The sequence below is a fragment of the Pagrus pagrus genome (assembly GCF_965226575.1).
Source record: "Pagrus pagrus genome assembly, chromosome: 3".
In the NCBI taxonomy this organism is placed as follows: domain Eukaryota; kingdom Metazoa; phylum Chordata; class Actinopteri; order Spariformes; family Sparidae; genus Pagrus; species Pagrus pagrus.
In genome coordinates, this window is record NC_140187.1 from 31,082,910 (window position 1) to 31,104,605 (window position 21,696).

The following is a 21,696-nucleotide window of genomic DNA, read 5'->3' on the forward strand; positions in this document are numbered from 1 at the left end:
GGATGTAACGATACCAAGAACTCACGGTACAATATCATCACAATATAAAGTCCACGGTACGATATTTATCACAATATTAAAAAATGTTCAGTAGTTGTCTAGCATTAATTGGTACACGTTGTGCTTTTCTCACGGTTATAAGAAGAGCTGATACAGGGGATTGTGAGCCGTAGTTTCCCCACCGGTAAACAAACTAATGTCTGGCTGTGTCTTTGGGCTCGTAGGTGAAGAAGACAGGACTGGTCGCGGGGCAATGCAGCCCGGATGGTCCCCACGCTGCAGACAACAGGCCTGCTTCCTCCACCAAGCCTAGAGACACTCTTGCAGCGAAAAATGGCTCCAGAGAATGAGTGTTGTGGAGTGAGGTCAACGTGTCGGTGTGAAGAGGTCAGAGTGCTACTACAGCAAACATACACAGCTGAAAACAGATATTATCAGAGCTTCTGTGCGAGCTAACAGTTTGAGTCAAGCATTGAGTATGAAACCAACTAAGCCAACCAATCAGAGGCAGAGTAGGGTGCGTCTTTTGTATTCTAGAGCAGTATGATTTTGCCTTCTACTGTTCAAACAGAACAATACGATGACAAGGAGAGATGCAGTAGTAGAATGCATTCATACCTATTTCCCTCGTTATATCAATGAACTCTACGAGCTAAATAACCGCGTGATAGATCAGAAGATATCATCACAGTCCCACGATGGTACCGTGGCGTTTTTTTATCACCATATCGCAAAATTCAGGATATCATTACATCCCTAATGATTACCCAAATATTGTTGGTATTAAAATAATGTCCTACTGACATTTCATATTAAAGGCCTACGAGGATGGGGGGGGGGGTCATGTCCTTTGAGTGACAAAAGGCTCTTGATGTGAAACATCTAACAAGTCCTGCAAATTAAACAACCAAAAACATTGTTTCTAACTGCCCCTTAGAACAACAAGTGCTTTCTGATCTGACACCTCCACTGACAGGACAGGACCAGTTTTATGACCTGGCAATGCTGTGGTTAAGATTTGGTTAGGTTCATGGAAACTTTCATTTCATCAAAATCATTGGGTTAAAATGATTAGAACCAATCACAATGTTAGTTCATAATAACTTCCAGGTAGAATACCTCTGTATCACGCACTAGCTTACGTACAAATCTGTCAATGAATTGTCATCTTTCATGGTGTTATTTCAAAGTCTAATTAATCTAAAAATGCATGTTTGATGCTTTCATATGACAACATTTTCAAAAGACACTAGCAAAGCAACGCAATATATGAAATAAGCACAGTAGAAATGCCAGCGAGGAAAGATCACTGTGATTTTATTTATATATCTTTTAACATTACAGTTACGGCTAAAAACATAAAAAAAAACAAAAAACAACAAGATTGCCAATTTCACATATCTCCACAATGCAAATCAACAGCAGTTTTCTATCTGGAAGCGACCATTGTTGTTCGCCGGACATTACAGTGATTCATGCTATACATTTACATTTACATTTAGGGCATTTAGCAGACGCTTTTGTCCAAAGCGACGTACAATAAGTACATTTGTCACAAGAAAGAAACCACAACACATCACCGTCGAAGTAGAAAATAAAAAATAGAAACAATTTTCAAGCCCTCATCTGAGCATGGTAGCTGCTATTTATCAAGGATACCTTAAGTGCTATGGTTTAAGTGCTAGTGATGTAGTAGAGCGAAGTGCTCGCGCTGGGGCGTGTGGTCTGACCAGTGTTTGGAGGTAGATGGGTCCAGTTCAGTTGACCGCCTTGAAGGCCAGCACCATCATCTTGAATCGGATGTGGGCCGCAACAGGAAGCCAGTGGAGGTCAAGGAGGAGGGGGATCACATCTATAGTTTATGTTTTAGGTTAAAATGACTATTTCATTAAGGTTAGGAGCCCTTCTCCCTCATGGTTACATTAATAAACTCATGGTGAGGTTAGGGAATGATCCTGGTCATGGTAAAAGTTGAATTTGTTGAATCAACTGTGCCTAAGTTTTGCGTTCCAACTGATGCTAACATCAAATTAATAAAACAGCAACATCTGGAATTAATTAGTGAGTGAAAACAGTATTTCTGTTAAAAAGAGAACTCAGAGGAGCAGATTCTGTCTCTCTCTGTTGCCTATACAAGTCTGTGAATGCTGTTTGATGCTGTGGACTGTGGATTTCCTCACGATAGTCCAAAGGATGTGATTTTATGAATGCTCTCGAGTGCCTCATCTCAGTGCCTCCGCTAACAGAGAGCAATAGCAGCTAATGTTAGTGTAGAAATGGAGTCTGCTCACATAAAGAAAAAAAATAAACAGGTAAACATGGAGGAAGTATTGAGATTACGTTAACAAAAAAAACTCAGAGGAGTAAACCAGAGAACAGACAACTGACAAAAATAAACCCAGAACATGGGGAACATTTTAGGATTGTCTCTAATATAAGCCTTTTTAGAATAAAAGCTTGTTCCCTTTGCAGCTGAGGAAAATAAAGGCCCTGTCACTGCTTGGTGTGTATTTATGTGCAACATTTATAAAGAAAGTGAAAGGAAAATACTTTTCTGAGAGACAGCTGTTTTTTATTTTAATCGGCGATGATAACAATTGTCAGATGAAATGACATCTTTGTATGTCATTGTGCAGATAGTTAGTTTACAGTCAAAATTAATTTACCTGAGATGAATTCAGCTGCTTTGCTTTGAAGTGACTCGATGGCATTGAGGTGAAATGAACGGAGCTGAACTGATCAAAGAATTAAAGTGCGAGTGGCGACAGAGTCAGTGACTGTGCTCTGAGCAGCTCTGTCACTACTGCGCTATATTTAGCCAACACACACCAACGAGCCCCACAACAGTAGGCACGCACTGACCCCCACCATCTGCTCGCTCACACACACACACACACACACACACACACATACAGAAACGTATGCAGACACACATCTTAAGGTTTTAATGCCAACTGCTGCCCACAGACCCCTGAGGTAAACCCAGGTGGACTTATTCAGATTCAGATTCTTATCACGAGGTGGGCTTAAACACACACACACACTCGCACACACACATGCAGGGGACTCCCCACTTTCTTCCCGCTTCGATAAAGTCGTTAGTAAATTTTCTCATTATGGCGGATGCATATACTGTATGAGTGTACAACAACAAGACTTCCCGAAGACTCACTGTGAGAGCAGAGAGCTATGGGGAGCCATTTTAATGAGCTTGCCCCCATGTGTGTGTGAGTGTGTGTAGGTTGAGCTTGTGTATATAATAACACATCTATCACACGTTTCTCTCCCTCACACTGCTTCAATTATGGCTAAAGGACAAAATGACCCTACAATGTTAGTATTACTCTTCTTTGCGCTCACATTTATATTCATGTTCATATTCTGAGTCACATTATTATTCTTATAATACCCTTGTCTCAGACTGCTATTATTCACACGCTCTTGGACGTTATATTGTGCACGTGGAAATCTTTCGACCACCTCCTGTAGCCAGAAATGAGAGGAGACTTTACACAGCAGCCTAAACTGAGATGTCTCGCTGATGTGTCTCTGCATAGAAAATCAATTACCAGACATCTGAAAGGTGACTGAGACAGCAGCCAGTGTGAGTTTTCTGGGGATACAGATCTATTTTCCGGTTCCGTGCAATACAGTAGATCATGTTTGGGTGTAAAAACACAGAACAAACATTTTTGTGTCGATATTTGATGGCGAGTAGCTCCAGGCTGTACATCTTAATGGAATGTCATCCTTACATAAATTGTTGTTTTTCTAATATTCTTCACATTATGCTAGTTATAAGCATGTCTATAGATTAATTTTTCAGTTTGAGCTCTTTTTGTCAGGCGGCTCCTTTCAAAGCATCCTTTTCTCCTGCAAATCCCTCTGCTAGTGCGTTTACATCAGAGCCATTGACAGAAATCAGCGATACTTTGTGTTGTGTTTAAGGGTTCAGAGAGCGTTTTCTCCTCTGCACTTGAAAGATCGGAGCGTCGGGGTGAAGATGACAGTGTTGTTGTCCTCACAGGCGAGCAGCCTATTAGACAGGCAGACTGACAGTGCAGCCTAGTGGTAAAGCAACGGAGCCTCACACATGAACACACACTGCAGATCAGGGACAAAACAGCTACAGAGAATATGTCTGAGAATGATGCGTAACACTCACTTTGGTGTGTCTATGTGTGTGTGTTGCTTTCTCTAGGCTTTATCGAGACACTGCACGTAGGCACAAGGCTCCCCTATACATGCTGTGGAGGGAGCATTATAAACCCACACAGAAACCCCTGTGTCTCCAGGCCTGAGGGGGGGTGGAGGAGGGGGTTTGGCAGGCGCAGTGCTGCCTCAGTTTGGCCTGGACACTCAACTAACCCACCATCTCCTTCACTTAGCAGGCCAGCTGCATGTACGCTCACATTCAATATTCAGGGATTTTCCTTTCTTATAGCCTAAATATTGTGTAGGATGAGTAGAAGTCCTTTTTCTCCTTGTTGTGTGTGCGTGCGAGACAAATCAAGCGAACCCGACAACGATGCTTCAGCAGGAGCAGCAGCCCTGTCTCGATGGCAGCCGAGCGGTGACAGTGTTGTGCTGCCATGTCCCGGGGCTTACAGGCCATACAGTTGAGTTTGGAAATTCAGCACGACACCAGTGCTGGCAGACCTCTGAGCAGGGCAGTGACACACTCACCCTGTACACATTAGACCGCAGCTACAACTGTGAGAGAGGCTGGCTGCCGAGCACAGGGGTGTGTTGGTAAACAAACTATGATTCTTCATAAGGAAGAGTATATCCAGTAACACTGATAGCACAATGTATAATAAAAAAATATTTAACGCTTTGTACAATTCTAAGTGCTGTTTTAAATCCTTTATATACTAACATTAAATTCATATTATAATAATGATAATAATAATAATATTAATAATAATAGTTTCATGTTGTTATTGTTTTAATAATTTTGTAGGTAGTGGCAGCAGTAAACTCTGTACATAAAATGCGTTTGGCATTGGTGTTATAACTAGCCTCTCAGTAGCATTTTATTACTTTTTACCTTACAACAAAAGTGATAATAATAATAATAATAATAATAATATTAATAATAAAATAATATTAGTACAAATAGATTTTACCACAAAAGTACAAATCACCCCTCTCAGTAGTATTAGTACACTTAGTATTATTGGCATTAATAAAAGATGCATTATTATTATTATTAATAATATTATTATTATTTTTAGTAGTAGTAGAAGCATTTGTATCAATAGCAGGTAGTGGAAGTCGTAGTTGTACCAACAAAATACAAATAACACTATTATCATTAGTAGTAGTATAATTAAAAATATTACAAAACAAAAGCCGTATTGGTAATAAAAAATATTATTATTAATATTATTATTATCACAAATAATTAGAAATAGTACTAGTTGCTCATGGAGTCATATAAACAAATACATAATATAAAATAATATTGTAATAAATACTATTATTAATATTTTAATGATTCGTTAGTAGCAATCGTGGAGTAGTAGTAGTAGCAGTAGTTGTAGTAATACAAAGTGCAAATACACTATTATTTATACTAAATAACACTATAACTGTAAAGACTTATTGTCGAGCTTAAAGTTCACTGTTGACCTTGGAAACAGCGGCTGAGAAAACAATCTCACCTTCGACTGAGGTTCATCAGGAGAACAGAAGAGCTGCCAGATGGACCCCGGCTGACACTGTTCTGTCAACAGTTTACAGTTTTATTAGTTTGACATCAGTTTAAGGTTCACATTGACCACAAATCAGCTTTATAAACTGTTGTGGCATCTAATGATTTCACTTCAACTCAGCTTAGGTCACTTTGCAGCAGTGTGTGTGTGTGTGTGTGTGTGTGTGTGTGTGTGTGTGTTGTTGCAGCATGACCAGACTGAAAAAAAAGCAATTGATCAGGACAGGTGCTGTGATCTGGCACATTGGCAAAGTCCCCCAAACAATCAATACATGATCATAGTGCTTGAACAACAGACACGTACTCTCTCTCACACACACACACACACACACACACACACACACACACACACACACACACACACACACACATGTGAGGACACACTCTGCTGGACCTGGACATAGATAATAGCTTTATGAATACAATACAGGAGATCGATAACCGATCATTGTCCTTGAGCCTTGCAGACATGCTGCTGTTTTCAGTTCATCCCATCAGTCAGATATTTGCCACTGGGTAGGTGAGAGTGTGTTGGGGAAGCGAGCCAATGACAAATGAGGGTAAATAACAGAGGGAGGGGGATGCGGTGTGCCAGCTCATGACCCAGAGAGATAAACAGAAAGTGAGAGTTGGCCAGGCAGGTAGGACGGGAGGGTGTGGCAACGGGGAGAGCATTTAGTGTGCGGCGCCAGCCGATCCCACGCTCTAATTGGCTGCTGAGACTTTGACAGACGCGCTTGTCCCTCCCCCCCTCCGGCTGCCTGCCGAAAGTGTATGTATGTATGTATGTGTGTGTGCGAGGGAGCCGGCAGACTGAAGCGAGCCACAGAGGCAGCCTCCAACTCCAACCCAATGAGCTCGCAGCCCTCACACTCACACACACTCCTCACACACACACTCTCCTCAGCGCCGGCTCTCGCTTCAACCCTGGGACACAGAAGAAGAAGGAGGAGAGGAGAGGAGAGAGAGGCAGCGAGTGGCAGAGAGGGAGAGTGAGGGCGAGGGAGTAAGAGAGGAGAGAGGGAGAGAGAGGCAGAGGGAGACTGGCGGGGTGTGAGGGAGAACACCATGGCTTCAGATCCGGGGCTGGCTGCGATGCTGCTATGGACTATATCACTACAGGCTGTGGGCACCGCAGGAACTAACAGCAATGAAGGTAAGAGTGTGAGTGTGTGTGTGTGTGTGTGCTTATTTCAATAGACAGAGTTAAACAACGCATATTCTCTGACAGCAGGGATTAACTTCGTACATGTGGAGCCCCTGGAAAACACACTGACAAGGACCCAATGAGACCCACAGATGACACACACACATGTCTCAACAAATGTATACACACACTTAGACTTTGTGCGTGTGTGTTATAACCTGGGGCATGACATCAAAGTTTGCTCTGCACAACAACTGAAGGTAATCCTGGAGATGTCCGTGTGTGTGTGTGTGTGTGTGTGTGTGTGTGAACTCGTTCTGACATTGCTCATATTTGCCCGGCTTGCGTGTCATCGGCAGTAACAGCGCATGTGTGTGCTGTGGGGTTAGGCAGTGACGTGAAAGTGTGTGTGAGAGTGTGTGTACATTGTTTCCATCCTATGCGTGATCTGCGGCGAACATCTTGATGAATCACACTTGAATTTCCTTTTGAGCTTCTTAAACGATGTGTATGTGTGTGTGTGTGTGTGTGTGTGTGTGTGTGTGTGTGTGTGTGTGTGTGTGTGTGTGTGTGCGCGTTCTTGTCACACGCAGCACACTTTGCTCCCTTAAGCCCAGCCTGGGTTTGTTTACTTCCATCCTCCTGTCCTTCATGTTTCTACCATGAGACGGAAAGCTGTTGTTGTCACTTGTTCGACTAATCCACACACACACCACAAAGTCTCCTGGTGCCTTTCTCTGTGTGTGCGTGTGTCTGAATCTGTGTATGTATGTGTGTGACAGGGTCCTTGACATAGGTCTGGTCTCAGGAGGCTAAGTGACAGCAGTGATTCCACTGTTAGGGCCTTCGCCGCCCCCGCCGGCAACATTCAGCTTACCACTGCAGGGAAAAAGCGGCAGCAGAAGAAGAAGAGGACGAGATAGTGGAGGGGAAAAAAAGTGAGAGATCAGTTCTTTGGTTCAGGTGGGATCACCTCAGGAGTGGAGAAGTGAGGGCAGCCACTGTATTAAGCTGTGTAAAGTCGGGATGGGAGGTCAGACGGAGCAGTAGATGAGGACGCCATGCAGACAGACAGACGGCCGGTCCATCCAGATGAGATGTTGTCATGTGCTTCGCCTCTGTTACAACCCGCCATTAACATCCTGTGTTACTTGCATGTCGGGTATTATTTTCTTGTCCTCCCCGCTGCTCCTGTTTAGACCGTTATTTTACCTTATTGACTTCCATGTCAAGTGTCCTCCTCGTTCCCCCTCTTGTGTCTTTGATATTCAAATGTATTCGACCTCTCCTGTGATGATTGCCGCCCTTTGCCGATCAGCGATTCAGTCTGATTAGGTAAATAAAGTGGAATAATACACAATTCATTTTTGTCCCGTAATGTACGCTGACCGAGTTTAACAATTGGGATACCGAGCATATCTGAAGAGTCTGTGTCCAGGTGTCAGAGTTAATCTAACAACAAGAGTTCCGTACGAAAAGTCACATTTTTCTTCTTCGGTCTTACTGTCCTTCATTCGTCTGCACGTCTGAATGTGTTTTCGCGGAGCTGAACTGTAGGAGGGAAACTTAGAAAGTTTCATAAACATCAGTTCAGACTTTATAATGGCCATCTAAATAATGTTTATAGATGAACGGCAGTATTTATCAAATATCTACAAAGTATTAGAAACATCAGTTGCAACTTTATAAAGGTTTATAAAACATTGCGTTGTTTGTTAACAGTTAAATAACTATTAACTAAAGTTTAATTACCTATAATTCTACCATGTATTGATAATGCTTATTATAAAGTGTTACCAATCCAGAGTGTATTTTTATGGCATTTAGAGAGACAGGATATACAGGAAACATGGGGAGAGAAACAGGGATGTGAATGCAACTAAGTTCCTCAGCTGGAATCAAACCGGGGACTCTGCGGTTATATGTCATGCGCCTGTTAAGCCCCTACGATTTTTTAACCTAGTCATTTTAAATCCCCCTAAAGCGATAATTAAACTATCATGTGACACTAAAAGCAACTCCACTGCAAATGCTCTTACTATGTTACTAATGAAAGTTAAATAATGTGAAACTTATGTGAAAAGGGAACGAATACAATGGATCTGAGAGGAGTTCTTTCAGATCGAGGGCTTGAACTACACATCTGCAGGCTTTAAACAGTGTGTTGGAAAGTCGTGAGCAAAGACTGTGAAAGATTTCCCGCATCTCGTCCAAACTCTTTCATTTGTTCTGTCAAATGAAAACTGTGCAGTCTGAAGACTTCAGAATATAGCTGGTCCTATTTAGTTAAAGTTAACATTTTAATCAACGTGAACGAATCAACCGATTTCTGCTCACACTGGTTCATCCTAGAGGCACGCTCTCACTCCATGAAAAAAAAAAGGCACCAGAGACTTGTGAATGTAATGTTTCTCAAAATGAGATTTTGCTGTTATCCTGCACACTAATTAATCTAAATAAACAGAAGAAAAACAAATCAATTTTTCAACATTCTGCTAAATAGTAACTTTCATTCTACTTTGGATGTGATTAGAGGCAAATTTGTAATTAAGCCCAAGCAAATAGTTGATGTCTAAATGATATCTGATTTGCGTTTAAAAATGATAGTGCTGAAAATTTAATTTCTCTTCTTGGCTTTGGTTTGGCTGCAGTCCGACTCGGGGGCAATTACAAATATTACATGTACATGGGAAAGATAACCTTTGGAATGAATGAAGAGCTGGAAATTAAATTGGTGGAAGAACAGGTAACTGCTCACACAAGCATGCAGAGCTCCACTTCACACACACACACACACACACACACACACACACACACACACTGCTACAGACATAACACTCAGGAGCACTCACAAAAGACAGATGCCGCAGCTGAGTTATGTGCGTATATTTGATCCTCGAGAAGCCATGGCCAGCCATTTTGTTTTTGTTCATTGTTCATGTTCGCAGTCAGATTCATCTTGTGTAGATACAAATTTACTGACAAGACACTCCACCACCATTACTCATTTATGTATCCACATCATAACTCAAGTGTCCTTCAAACCCTGTCTTCTATTTATTTGCATTGGACTGCAGCGTGTGAATGTATGGTGTGAGGAGTGAGACAAAGGGAAAGCTAGTCTTAATATTTTGACATTTCACAACGTGTTTGCATATTTCTTCAATAGAACGCGAGAAACATTGAACCTTGCAGCGAATCCATTGTGTACCCGAGAGACACAGTAATTATTATAGAATCAGATTGCTGCTTTTTTATGCAGAAACTGAAAAAAACAAGAGCGGCGGCTGGAACAGTAGCAGACCAGCAGGGAGGTAATGCTTCATATTTCATTCCAAAGGACCTTTAGCTCCTAATGACCTGGCGTAAGTTTGTAGCAGAGATCTTAGTGAGTCCTGTTGTATAAAAGTTAAAATAGTAAAGACTTTTTAATTGCAAAACTTTTTATAAAGTAAAAAGAAAAAAACCTGAAAATAAGCACTTAAAGATGGATAAAATCCCTGTCCTGTAAAAAACAGTTATCATTTACCATGCGTGTATTCCTCAATCCATACAGGAGCATGCAATCCTTTAGTATATATATTTTTAGAAAAGACCAAATTTGAAGATGTTTGGTTTTTCTGATTTTTTTAAAAAAAACGCAATATTGAGAAAACTGCAATCCCGCGGACTACCTTTCACACACATTGTCCACATTTCACTTCTTCTCTCTGCCATTTTTTACTGTTGCTCTCTCCTTTAAAATAATAACTGCCTTAAAGACTTGAAAAATAACTGCAAAAAATATACAGTATAGTATTTAGAATTTTTTAATTTTAGTTTGCCCCTGAGACGATGTACGATAATCACAATGGTATTTTAGCTTCTTATTTATCTAAAAACATGAAAATGATTGGGTAAGCTAAGTGAAAATACTTTTTTTATCATAATCTTTTATAGTGTGGAGACTCAGTGTGGTCAAAACTAAATCAATCATTTTGGCAATAATCACATGAATGAATACAAATAATTACAAAAAATATATATAACCATGAAATTGTAAAATAATTAAACACACTTTTACAGTTTTAGTCGGTTCTTGATGAAATATTAATTGCTTTTTAAAAATTTCATTCCAGTTTTTATTTCAAAATGCGTCTGTTTTTTTTTTTGTTTACATAATAACCTAATTATTTATTCCATTTTGAACGCTTTGGGTTTCCATACTGCCACTAGTATGATCAGTATCAATATATTGTCATCATTTATTCACATGGTTGTTTATTTCACTATGTGTTAATCTATTTTCTTTTTTTAACAGTGTAGGTCTCCATATGTATTGTTGCTGCGACACAACAGCAAAATTGAGACTCCTATATTCAAAGTTTTGCTTCAGTCACTTTTCCTCTCTGACAGCAAAGACATGACAAACATCACACCCGCCCTAGAACCAAAACTTTAATCCTGTGAAGTCTGAGATGGGTACAAACTCCAAAAGCGTTTGAACGGGAGCTCTGTGGCGCAGAAACAATGTTTTCAAGGAAACTATTCTGAGGAGGAACACTGAATCTATGTTATTCTGAGGGATGAAAATGGCCACATTAAAGTTATTGGCCCCAAAATACTGCTTATTAGGATGATAACCAGCCTTCAAAAAAGTCAGTGTAGGTCAAACACATACGGAGCAAGAAATGAAGACCAAACCTGTCTGTGTCCACCTTTGTTGTGAATGTGTGTGTACTGAGCGGTGGTTCCCGCGAGCAGCCCCTCCTGCCTGTGGCCACGGTTCCTGATTCACCTCCCGCACGCCGTTTCACACTGTCGCATTCCCAGCGAGGGTAGCGAGCGTTCCTTCAGGTTGTTGTTAGCACTGAGGAACATGAAAAGACCCATGCAGAGAGCAGGACTTGCTGCTAATGAGCAAACTGTAGGTGGATGATTATTACCACATACCTCTGCTGCAGGAGGACCATCGGGGACAGAGACACAGGGAGGCCGAGAACAATGAATAGGAACGGGGACTTTTCTTTTTTCCTTCATTACTTAAAGATTTGAACATGTAAATCAGAAGCAACAGAATCGCAGGGAAAACAGGAAATGAAGAGAGAAAAGTTGAACGGAGGCGCACTGCAGGGAGCTGCAGTTTTTCTGTTTGTGCAATAAAAAAAACAAGACAAATTTTGGTTTTGATTTTGATCAGTGCTGCGGTCGGCTCAGACGCTGCTGCTTCTATTGATCTCTGCTCGATCAATAGAGTACCTGTCGCATGTTTAGTAACATCGCACGAGAGAAAAATGAGAACTTGTCATAATTAATAGCTGCATGGAAACCAAATTACAGAGACAGAAACTATTGCATTGTCTTGCTCAAGGGCACTTCAGCAGGGAAGATGTTTCCCTTCACGGCGTCTCCAATGTCAGCCCCTAACACCTCTTATTGACCGGTGGAGCTGCCTGTTCCCACCACTTCACTAGACAGAGCAGACAAACTATATCCTAAAGTCTCTTGCATCAAATATAGATCAGCCGCCTCATCATCTGTCAGTGTGTTTCCTTCACACACACACTCGCATCTTTTGTTTGTTTTGCTCAATCACTTAGAGCTGTCAGTTCCAGGTCAATAATAGAAAAGAAGATACGGCAGTGTGGAAGAAGTCTCCAAAAAGAGGTTGTGCAAACGGAGCTCTATATTAATTACTTACGATTTAACCTTGAAACAATTAAAGCATTTTTTAATTTGTGAGATTTATTAATCACACTTCACCAGCAAATTATCACAATTTACTTCTTTGTGTCGAGTTAAAAGCAATAAAGGCAAATTCACTCCAAATTCAGTCCACTGGTCATGTCAGTAATAGTTGAAATTGCAGTTTTCCTTGGCTCATGACCCATGCTCAGCTCAGTAGTTAAAGTTTCAGGGCCCTCCTGAAAGAAGGAGAGCCTGCATGTGCAGTGTTGTGGGAGCACATTAAATAACCAGAGAGGGCGTGAACCTCCCCCTCCCTCTGTCTGCTAGTTTGTCTTTAAACAGGTTGCTGTCGGCTGACCGCCTGCTCTCCCCCTTTTCTCCCCAAGGCACCGGTCTTTATTGAGACATCAGCCTTGTTAGCCAGCTGTCGACAGGAATATAGGAGCTTCCAGATCAATACAGTGGGCTCTGCCAGTCCTCCTGAGCTGCGGCCAGGAGCAGACAAGGCCTCAGAAAGCAGGGGCCTCTCTTGAGCCCTTTCCACCCATTAGCAGGACCTGATGCTGGGCTGGCCAGAGTTAGCAGCCCCTGGGCCAGCTCTACTATGCTCTGTGATTGGAGCTGTATCGTTGGGTAATTTATGTTTCTCTGCTCTGCTAGCATGTGGGGTAGAAGATCCCTCACTGGGATGGCTGAGGATAAAGCGAAAGAGTGAGAGACAGGCGGAGAAGGTTGTATAGGCAACGCTTGACAGCTCTGTAATGGGCTGGTGTTGTGGTTATGTTAGCACATCCCTCCTGGAGAGAGATCTCTATGATGTTCCCTTCATGGGGACTGATGAATGACGGAGATCTGGCTCTGCAGTAACAGCCTCCTCTCTTCTGTTACAGGCAGACAGAGGAACACAGCAAGTGTTAGAAACAAAAGGGAGGCTGCGTGATAGAGGGATGCACGGGCAAAGAGAGAGAGGAGGAGAGTGCGAGACGGTCACGGGGAGAGAACAAAGTGAGATGAAGAGAGTGAAAGAGGGGGAGGCTGCTTTCTCAAATGCGTCTCTTCAACTTCCATCGGCGAGTGTCTTTATCAACACCAGCGGAGAGCGTCTGGCTGATAATTTGCCGCTCTCAATTCCCTTCAATCCATTAAAGGATTTAAATGTTCATTAAGTTTAATAGAAGCCCAGCGAAGGTCTAATATGCTCTGATAAACGCCGGCAAACCTGCCAACCTGTTCCAATAGCTGCGGCAACACAGAACCATCCAACTAATAAGGTCAAACTCAGAGTTTGTGCTCGGCTCACTTTGTGAAGAGTGTTTCCTCTGAGTCACAGCGGCTCAAACAGCAGCAAGCTGAGAGCACAGCGCGCGGATTCATCAAGTCCTTTAAACTAGACGACAGGGTGTTTGTCATCGCTTTCCACAACTACTCATTTTCTGACTCCTCTTTTCACAGGATGACATTGTTAGTCCGCAATGCATAAAGCACACCGTCATTTTTCTGATCTGCACCACATCATTGTTAAGCTTTGGGGAGGTTTCAGCAATTAGAAGTACCACGTTGAGGTTGGGGAAAATAGTTTGGTTAAATGACATTTATGTTCACAGTTGGTAGAGGACAGTGGTCTTTTGGTCTTCCGTGCAGTGGCGGAGTCAAAGGGTGGCCAGTGGTGGCCGTAGGCAACATGGACTAAACCTTGGCAAACATACTGGCCACGATACAAAGCAGTTTTTTTCTAGTATGGAACCCTTTCCTCAACCTCTGAGAAGTTTGAACAGCTAGACACGTTTTTTCATGTGTAGTGCCAATGTTGTGTGTTTTAGTGTGTTGTGAAATACCCAGTTGTTGGATCTTTTTTTGTCACTGTTTAGGATTAGGAGTTCAGTTTAGCAATAATACCAGTATTTTGGCCTATCTCTAACCTCTGACCTAAGAGAGAGTAACATGAGTAACATACGTACATTGGTTACTGAAGTAAAATAAATAATGTAGTTATTTTAGCTCCAACCACAATGTTTTCCTAAACCTAACCATGTAGTTTTGGTATCTAATTTTAACAAACTGTGACCGTACAACGAATGTCCGGTGCGATGCAGCGGTCAGTGCTGTTTTGGGAATGGTGATATATGCCAATTTAGGAGTCACTGGCATTCAACCTATTCAGTCATTTAGGTATAAGGATGGTTGAGGTGAGGTCAAGAGGCTGAGCTTCTGCTCTGAGAGACAACAATCAGAAGAGGTGCTTGTCGGGTTCTCAATCACACGCTGTGTGTGTCGTTCCTCTGGCAGGACAGTGTTGTATTGAGATAGTATGCAGGGGGAAGATTCCTCCGTGATAATGGCAGGTAAGCCCGATGCTCATGTATGATGTAGTGAGCCCAAAACCGACCGTGATGCAGGCTGATGGATCTCTCACGGGGCCTGTTTCCATAAGGAAATAATGTGTTTTACACCCAGTAATCTGTCCATATATCACAGGCCTGATGTAATTAATATGTGGCGAGGGACGGGGGTGGGCCAGATAACTCATTTCTCATCTGATGAAAATCCAGATGCACATGTACACACAATCCAGGCAGATGCACACAGGCACACACATATGTAGTCATGTGATTGCTTTCTCTCTCTCTCTCTCTCTCTCTCTCATACACACACACACACACACACACACACACACACACACACACACACACACACACACACTCCATCTAACCGAGTTATCTCTGTGGGGACGATATTAATGCCTGGTATACAGTTTGTGAAGCACTAGACTAAAGGGAATGGAAGCGTTTATAATGTCTGACTTTTACTCATAGATTGGGGAGAAAGAGAAAAGGAAGCGACGAGGAGAAAGTGAATAACTCAAATGACGGTTGTTTTGGCAAAAGGTTTGTAAAAGTCTATTTCAATGTCTTGCATCAGCGCCTGGCCTGTGAGTTACCTCCTGCTCGAGTAACTGCAGCATTTAGTGTAAAGAAAGGGAAAAAACATGCTCCCCTTGTTTGGAGGACAGGACTGTTTGTGTGGTAAATGAGGCCTAAAAAGAGCCTCTGCCCGTCCTGACCTTCTGACTTTTACAGTGTACTATCACCATTTTACAGCAAATTCATCATTACCCTCAGACACATCCAGAGCACAGGGCAAGACATGAAGAGCACTACTGGAGCCTTTAGTCATTCAATGTCTCAATGGCTCAATCCCATTTCCAATTTTACCCCTACCCCTTCTTTTCGATTGCCCTCTTGCCCCTCAGCAGATAGTTACAAGGGGCAGTGGTTGAAATCTCCTCCTATGAAGTGGGACGGCCCTTCAAGACCCTCACACTGCATCAGTTGTCGGTGATCGTGTTTATGTGAGCAGACGTGACCGGACATTTCCAATATGCCGTCTTCAGCTGCGATGATTCCTCTTGTGTGACTCTGGCAGTCCTGGTATAATTACAACTGCTATTTATCTGATAAAGATAGAAAAGCATGGACGCTCGCAATTTGTTCACAACTTCTATCAATTGAGTCATCGTATAGAAAAGGACACTGCGTCATTACCTGACCATTAGCAGGGCTTTATAGGCTTACATGAGCAACCCGTGCTCCTACCCTGCCAGTCTGCACTGACATTAGAGAAGCGGTACCAAGTGAGGAAACTTCACTGCTGGACTTCAGATTACATTACACCCTACCCCTCTGTCCCAACAAGAATCGAGACACACTACCCATAGATGTGCATGCTAACAGCTCAGAAAGGTTATAAAGAGTTGGCTGTTTAAGAGGGAGAAACTGTAATTCTGCTTTTGTAGCACAATCTTCTACTGCGAGACATTGTGTCACCGCTGAGTGATTTGTTTTTATCTATTGCTACTTGTAAATATAGGTTTTTCTTTATCTGTTCTCTTTTAGTTCTCTGTTCTGTAAAGTTTCAAGAGCTAAATAGAAGATAAATGATATTATGGTTGATTATGGAAAGCTTCCAGAAAATGATGCTATAGAATAAATAATTATCTCCAGACTGCAACAGTCAGGCCGAAAAGAGGAAGAAGGCTAAAATCTTTCTGACAAGTTGAAGATCTTACAGCCAGCCTTTCCACTGATGTTTAATAGAACGAATCAGTAGCGGCTAGCCCACAAACGGAGCCAAAGCAGGGAATCCACTACTCGTTTTTTCTCCTCTCTGTTCTTCGCCGCCTTCTGTCTTCTGCTCATACACAGCCCTTTTAAATTCATTCATCTACTCACACTGAAACTAGATTCACAACAAAGCTCGTGTATCCCATCGTGGCTGGGGACTTTGCTCGGGTTAGCTCCGCACTGCAACTTTTCCACACTATGTCGGGTCATTCTGTGGGGAAAACAGACGCATTGATACAGCAGCATGGCATCACATGGTGTGTTTAAATGTGTGCTTTGATTGAGTCATGCACCTCAGCTTTTGTTTTTATCCTCAGACTACCTTATTTCAGTCATTGCTTGTAACATTGAGAGTCACTGCGTCGTGTTGTGTTGTCCCTGCGTGGACAGCTGGTGGCTGCATGATGGTGCTCATTCAGGCGGACAGCATCAGGACTTTATCCTGACCGGGCTGCACACATACACACACACAGACGGGGGCATGTAAGAAATTAAGTCATAGACATGCAGGTGAACACTCAATTTATGTCTCGGTGCTTCATGCCCGCATTTTGTTTTAGCTTATGGAAAGTCAGCTAAAGACTAACTTTTGTTTGTAGCAGGTGAAGCTTGTGGGTAATGGTGGAACACCGCTAGAAATCACTGCACAATGGATGAATGTGTAATGTGAACAAGCTCCAAAAGGAGAATGCACACAGAAGCTTCTATCAAGGGTCGAAGATGTCCCACATTTTTAATTTGAATAATATAAACTAATTTGTAATCTGCATTTGGATCCACATGAAAATACATAGTGATTAACAATTGTGGAATATATGTGCAACAATTATGTTTGATCATGTAAGTGGAGAAGATACAAGAAAATAGTTAAAACAAAATGTCTCAATGTGGGAACAGACAACTTCATGCCCCCCAGCGTTTCCAAGTGGTTTTATCATTGGCACCACTGTGTTAAAGACAACTGGATCATTTCTGTTTTCCTCATAGTAGCAACTACTATCATCACAGGGCAAAACAAGTTCATTTATTAATTTGGTTTATGAAGTAAAAGCAGATAGAAATGGTGCCCGGCTGCCAGCCTGACTGAATAAACAGCCAGCCTTAATTTTCCTGCTGATCTAATGCCAAGTGGCTGAGCACAGTGAAAGTGAGTTTTATATGCAAACAGTCTAAACGCTGATGGTGTAATTATTTTATCGCCATAACACTGTGTGTGACATTCATAACTGTCATTTATAAAAACAAAAAACCTGTCTGTTGCCAGTTTAAACAGGAACTTGTTTTTTATTCCTAAGTCATTTATCTAAATTACACAATTTTATTTTTTCAATTTCATTTATTTTTACACGTTCGTACAATTTCGTAGTCCACAAACTTTCATCAGCTTCAAGCAGTGTGGCAGCATTCTCCTAAACTCTCAAAAAAGGTAAAAAAAACATCTGGTGAAAACCCCCGAACATAAATGGCTTCCTCCTGCAACATATACCCTCTACGCATGGTGAAACTCATTCACCCACTTCAGACCAGGTGCTAACACTGTTAGCTTAGCAGGTATTTTTCATTTTTTGGTGAACTTTTACTTTAAACATCTGGGCACAACTGTAGTTCATAATTATTGATCGGTGTGGGGACTATATCTGCGCATACACATTTGGTGCCCTAGTGAGTACGTATGGATTGACTCAGAATCAACAACTGTAATAGAAGTCAGATGTTTGTGTGTTACAACACACATTACGACAACCTCTAATGAGAAATCTAATGTTCTTTTAAACGCTCGATGTTTTTGTTTGCACTCGTGTTGGCAAGCTAGTAGAATCAATATTAGGAGCGTTTCATCGAGTGGCTAATTACTTAATAACTACTGCACAGATAGTCTATAATCACCTCCGTAAAGTCATACAAGTGAACTTAATGTCGGTTCAGTCACAGCCACAAAGGTTAGGAACAACTGCTCTCACTGACAGGTGAACAGGTGCACCCCTCATTTTTGCGTGTTACTTGAGGTTTTTCATGAAATGGAGTCACGACCATGAATGGGAGATAATGTGGCCCACTTTACTTTGCTGTCGAGCTTTGGATACTGTAGACTCTTCTCTCTCTTTAAGCATGCACGCTTCAGAGCAGAAATAGTGATGTGGCCATGGCGTGTTCGACGCACTGACTGACAGTAATTATCACCATTCATCATTAAGCATAAACCAGGGGTGATAAGAGCTCTTTATGTAGAACGTCAGCTCACTGAAATGATGAAAATGATTAAAGAGCAACAGTGTGAAATAGAGACATACATGCTGCACAGGGGCTGAAATGAGCTGACAGCGCGGGGGCCTATGGGTGGAACATCTACAGAGTGGGGAAATAAATAAAAAATAAAAGCAATTTTATTTATTAAAGAGGAAGGCAGAGCCTGAACAGCGCCTGGATTGAAACATCACAAGGATCTCTGGGCTGTAAGTCGAGTCTGTATTGATAAAATATCACTGTCGTCTTGACAGTCTCTCTGCTCTTCCTCCCTCCTTTTCAGCTAACCTCTGCATGAACTCTCTCTACTATAAATCAATAAGTTCAGGCATACTTTGTTAGCTTTTGCACCAGCAGGCCACGCTCTGAGTCAGAGGCTCTGCTCTGTTCAGCAGGTGTAGCAGACGACGTCAGCCCAGATCTCTGCGGATGCTATCGGCTACAGAAATCACACTGTCACCTGCTTTCAGACTCTTCTGTTTCTCCTCTCCTTGTTTTCAACTCCCCTCCTCTTTCTCACTCCCCCCCTCTCATTCTTTCCTCACCTCTCCTCTTTACCTGCTCTATAAATAGCTCTGCGCGCCTCTCCTCCACTACGTCTATACCCCTCTGGATGTTTTCCCTGGGGAAGCCAGGCAGGCCTGGGCAGCAGTATAGCCTGCTATTCACTCCTCTCCCCTGGGAAAGGATGAGCCTCGCTGGCCCTGAGCATCCTCCTCCCTCCATCATGCAGCAAACACGCTGCCTTGCAGGGATATACAAAGCAGGGTCCCATGCTCCAGCCCCGGGAGCACCTGCTAAAATAAGATATGAGGGATTGTGCCAGAGTGCGCTAGCCAGTGTAAACTGAATCATTTCAACACCACTCCAGCAGAGGAGCAGACACTCCGCTGCCCACTCTCTCTGACCTAATCTTGTAATTTTGGAAAGGGGTAAACTGGGGTGTGTTTACAGTCTCTTCTGCTGGGTTTTTTTTCTTTTGTCTTTTTTTTTCCACTGAGAAAGCGCTGTCTCTAGTGCATTTTGTGCTGATATTATGGAAAAAGTTGCGTGATGCACATTTCCATGCTTCATTTCCATAACATTCTGGATGCTGTGGCAGTGATGATGATGTGTGCTGTTGTGTCTCCAGTGCAAAGATACTTGTAGGTTACAGAAAGAGCAGATCCATGTACGCATGTTGCGATGTGAGTACCATTTTTTGGCATTTCTGCGTATTCTACTCTGCCATTCACAGCTTTGGTGATAAGTACTTGTCTTGTTACTGTTCTTGAAATGTATAGTATTATTTAATCATAATTATATAATTATTAGTATTATATATGATTTAAGTAATATAGTCATAAAAGCCTTCCAATTTTATTTTTACATGGATACATCACTAAACTCAAACGTATTAGAATTCTGTGCTGTGCTGGTTGTGTGTGTGTGTGTGTGTGTGTGTGTGTGTGTGTGTGTGTGTGTGAGTCAGGTGACAACATCATCAAAAGAGTATCAAGCACATGACAGATTCCTATTACTCTGGGATAATGCTAGAAACTGTGTAGTACACCCAACAAATCGAGCCTTCGATCCCTCTCCCTCGTCTGCTGAAGTCCCAAGGGAGCCCTGCTGCATTGAATGGTGTCCATTTAGAGTCCCTAAGGTGTCTGTGTACTCATATTTTCACGTTAGACTTGATTTGGAAGGCACACCTTTGTGAGGGATTTGTTTTCTGGAATTATCCTAAAGCAACACTGTACCAGGTGTCACTTGTTGACTAAATTAGTTGCGTTTCATTACTAAATGTGTCTATCAGATATTTGTGGAAAACAACATTTTCATCTTTCCTTGACCATGAATATCTCCGGATCAAACGTGTTCAGTCATGTCCTCAACATGGCAGTACTGTGCAGATATTTTTCTCATTTGAGGTGTGACTGCTTATCAAAAACAGAGGAGATGTGCTTAGATCCAAGAAGTAAAGGTACCAATACAGCAATGTAAAAAATGATCCAGTAAGAGTGCAGTCCAATTAGTCAGTCCTACTTAAGGAAAGGTACAAAACTGTCAAAGTCGAACAGCAGCACTGCTGTTGCAAAGACAGCGTTAGCTATAGCTAGCAGCTTGGCTACTGTCTGAAGCAAAAACTAACCTTAAAAATCACAATTTGACCTAGAAACCCTGATCTCAGTGCCACTAACAGGCTGAGTAAAACACCTGTCTGTATAAATAAGTAAGCAGGTTTCTTCACTTACTGATCTAGTAGAAAGAACGCCAGTTCTTAACCCTCTCATGCCTCGTGGTAAGGGGGAACACACATCAACGGAGAACAGACCTTGACAAACACCGGATCGCTCTCTATTGAGTAAATGCCCGTCCCTTCACTCTTGTTTTACCTCGGTTTCTATCACTCTCCCTCTTCTCCTTCTTATCCTCCTCCATCAGCGGGGTTCTTTTTCTTTTGCAGTGTAGAGTTTCCAGTTATTCAAGTTGTTCCATGATTACCTGGGGATAGCAGCCAGGGAAACGACGTCTCTTCCTTTCCCTTGACCTTCCTGACGGAAGCACTCCTCAGTGCTGTGATTTGACCTTCATTTTTCCCAGGAAATTCGAGCCGGTGGCAGACGGAATAGCATAGTGAAAGCGAGGTTTATCGGGAACCAATCTATATGTGGATGGTGTCATCCATTATACTGTGCAATCTGTTTACCGATATGTTAAAGCAAACAAGTTGTCCATTGCACGTTTAAATATCAAGCGTGAAAGAACTATTTCTGCATAAGAACGTCCCCTGTGACTGATTAGTATTTATGTATTCA

General features: G+C 42.1%; 1 protein-coding gene across 4 annotated transcripts in view; it reads left to right on the forward strand.

Moving 5' to 3' along the window:
* The first annotated feature begins 6,241 nt into the window (after positions 1-6,241).
* Positions 6,242-21,696, forward strand: part of epha8 (eph receptor A8) — a 133,045-nt gene continuing 117,590 nt past the window's right edge. For 3 of the 4 annotated variants that reach the window (XM_084347906.1, XM_084347908.1, XM_084347909.1), the window contains exon 1: positions 6,243-6,872. In XM_084347906.1, coding sequence (XP_084204032.1) covers positions 6,785-6,872 — 88 coding nt within the window. In that variant the 5' untranslated portion in view covers positions 6,243-6,784. Of the gene's footprint in view, positions 6,873-21,696 lie in introns of all 4 variants that reach the window. The other variant, XM_084347907.1, reaches the window with a different exon arrangement.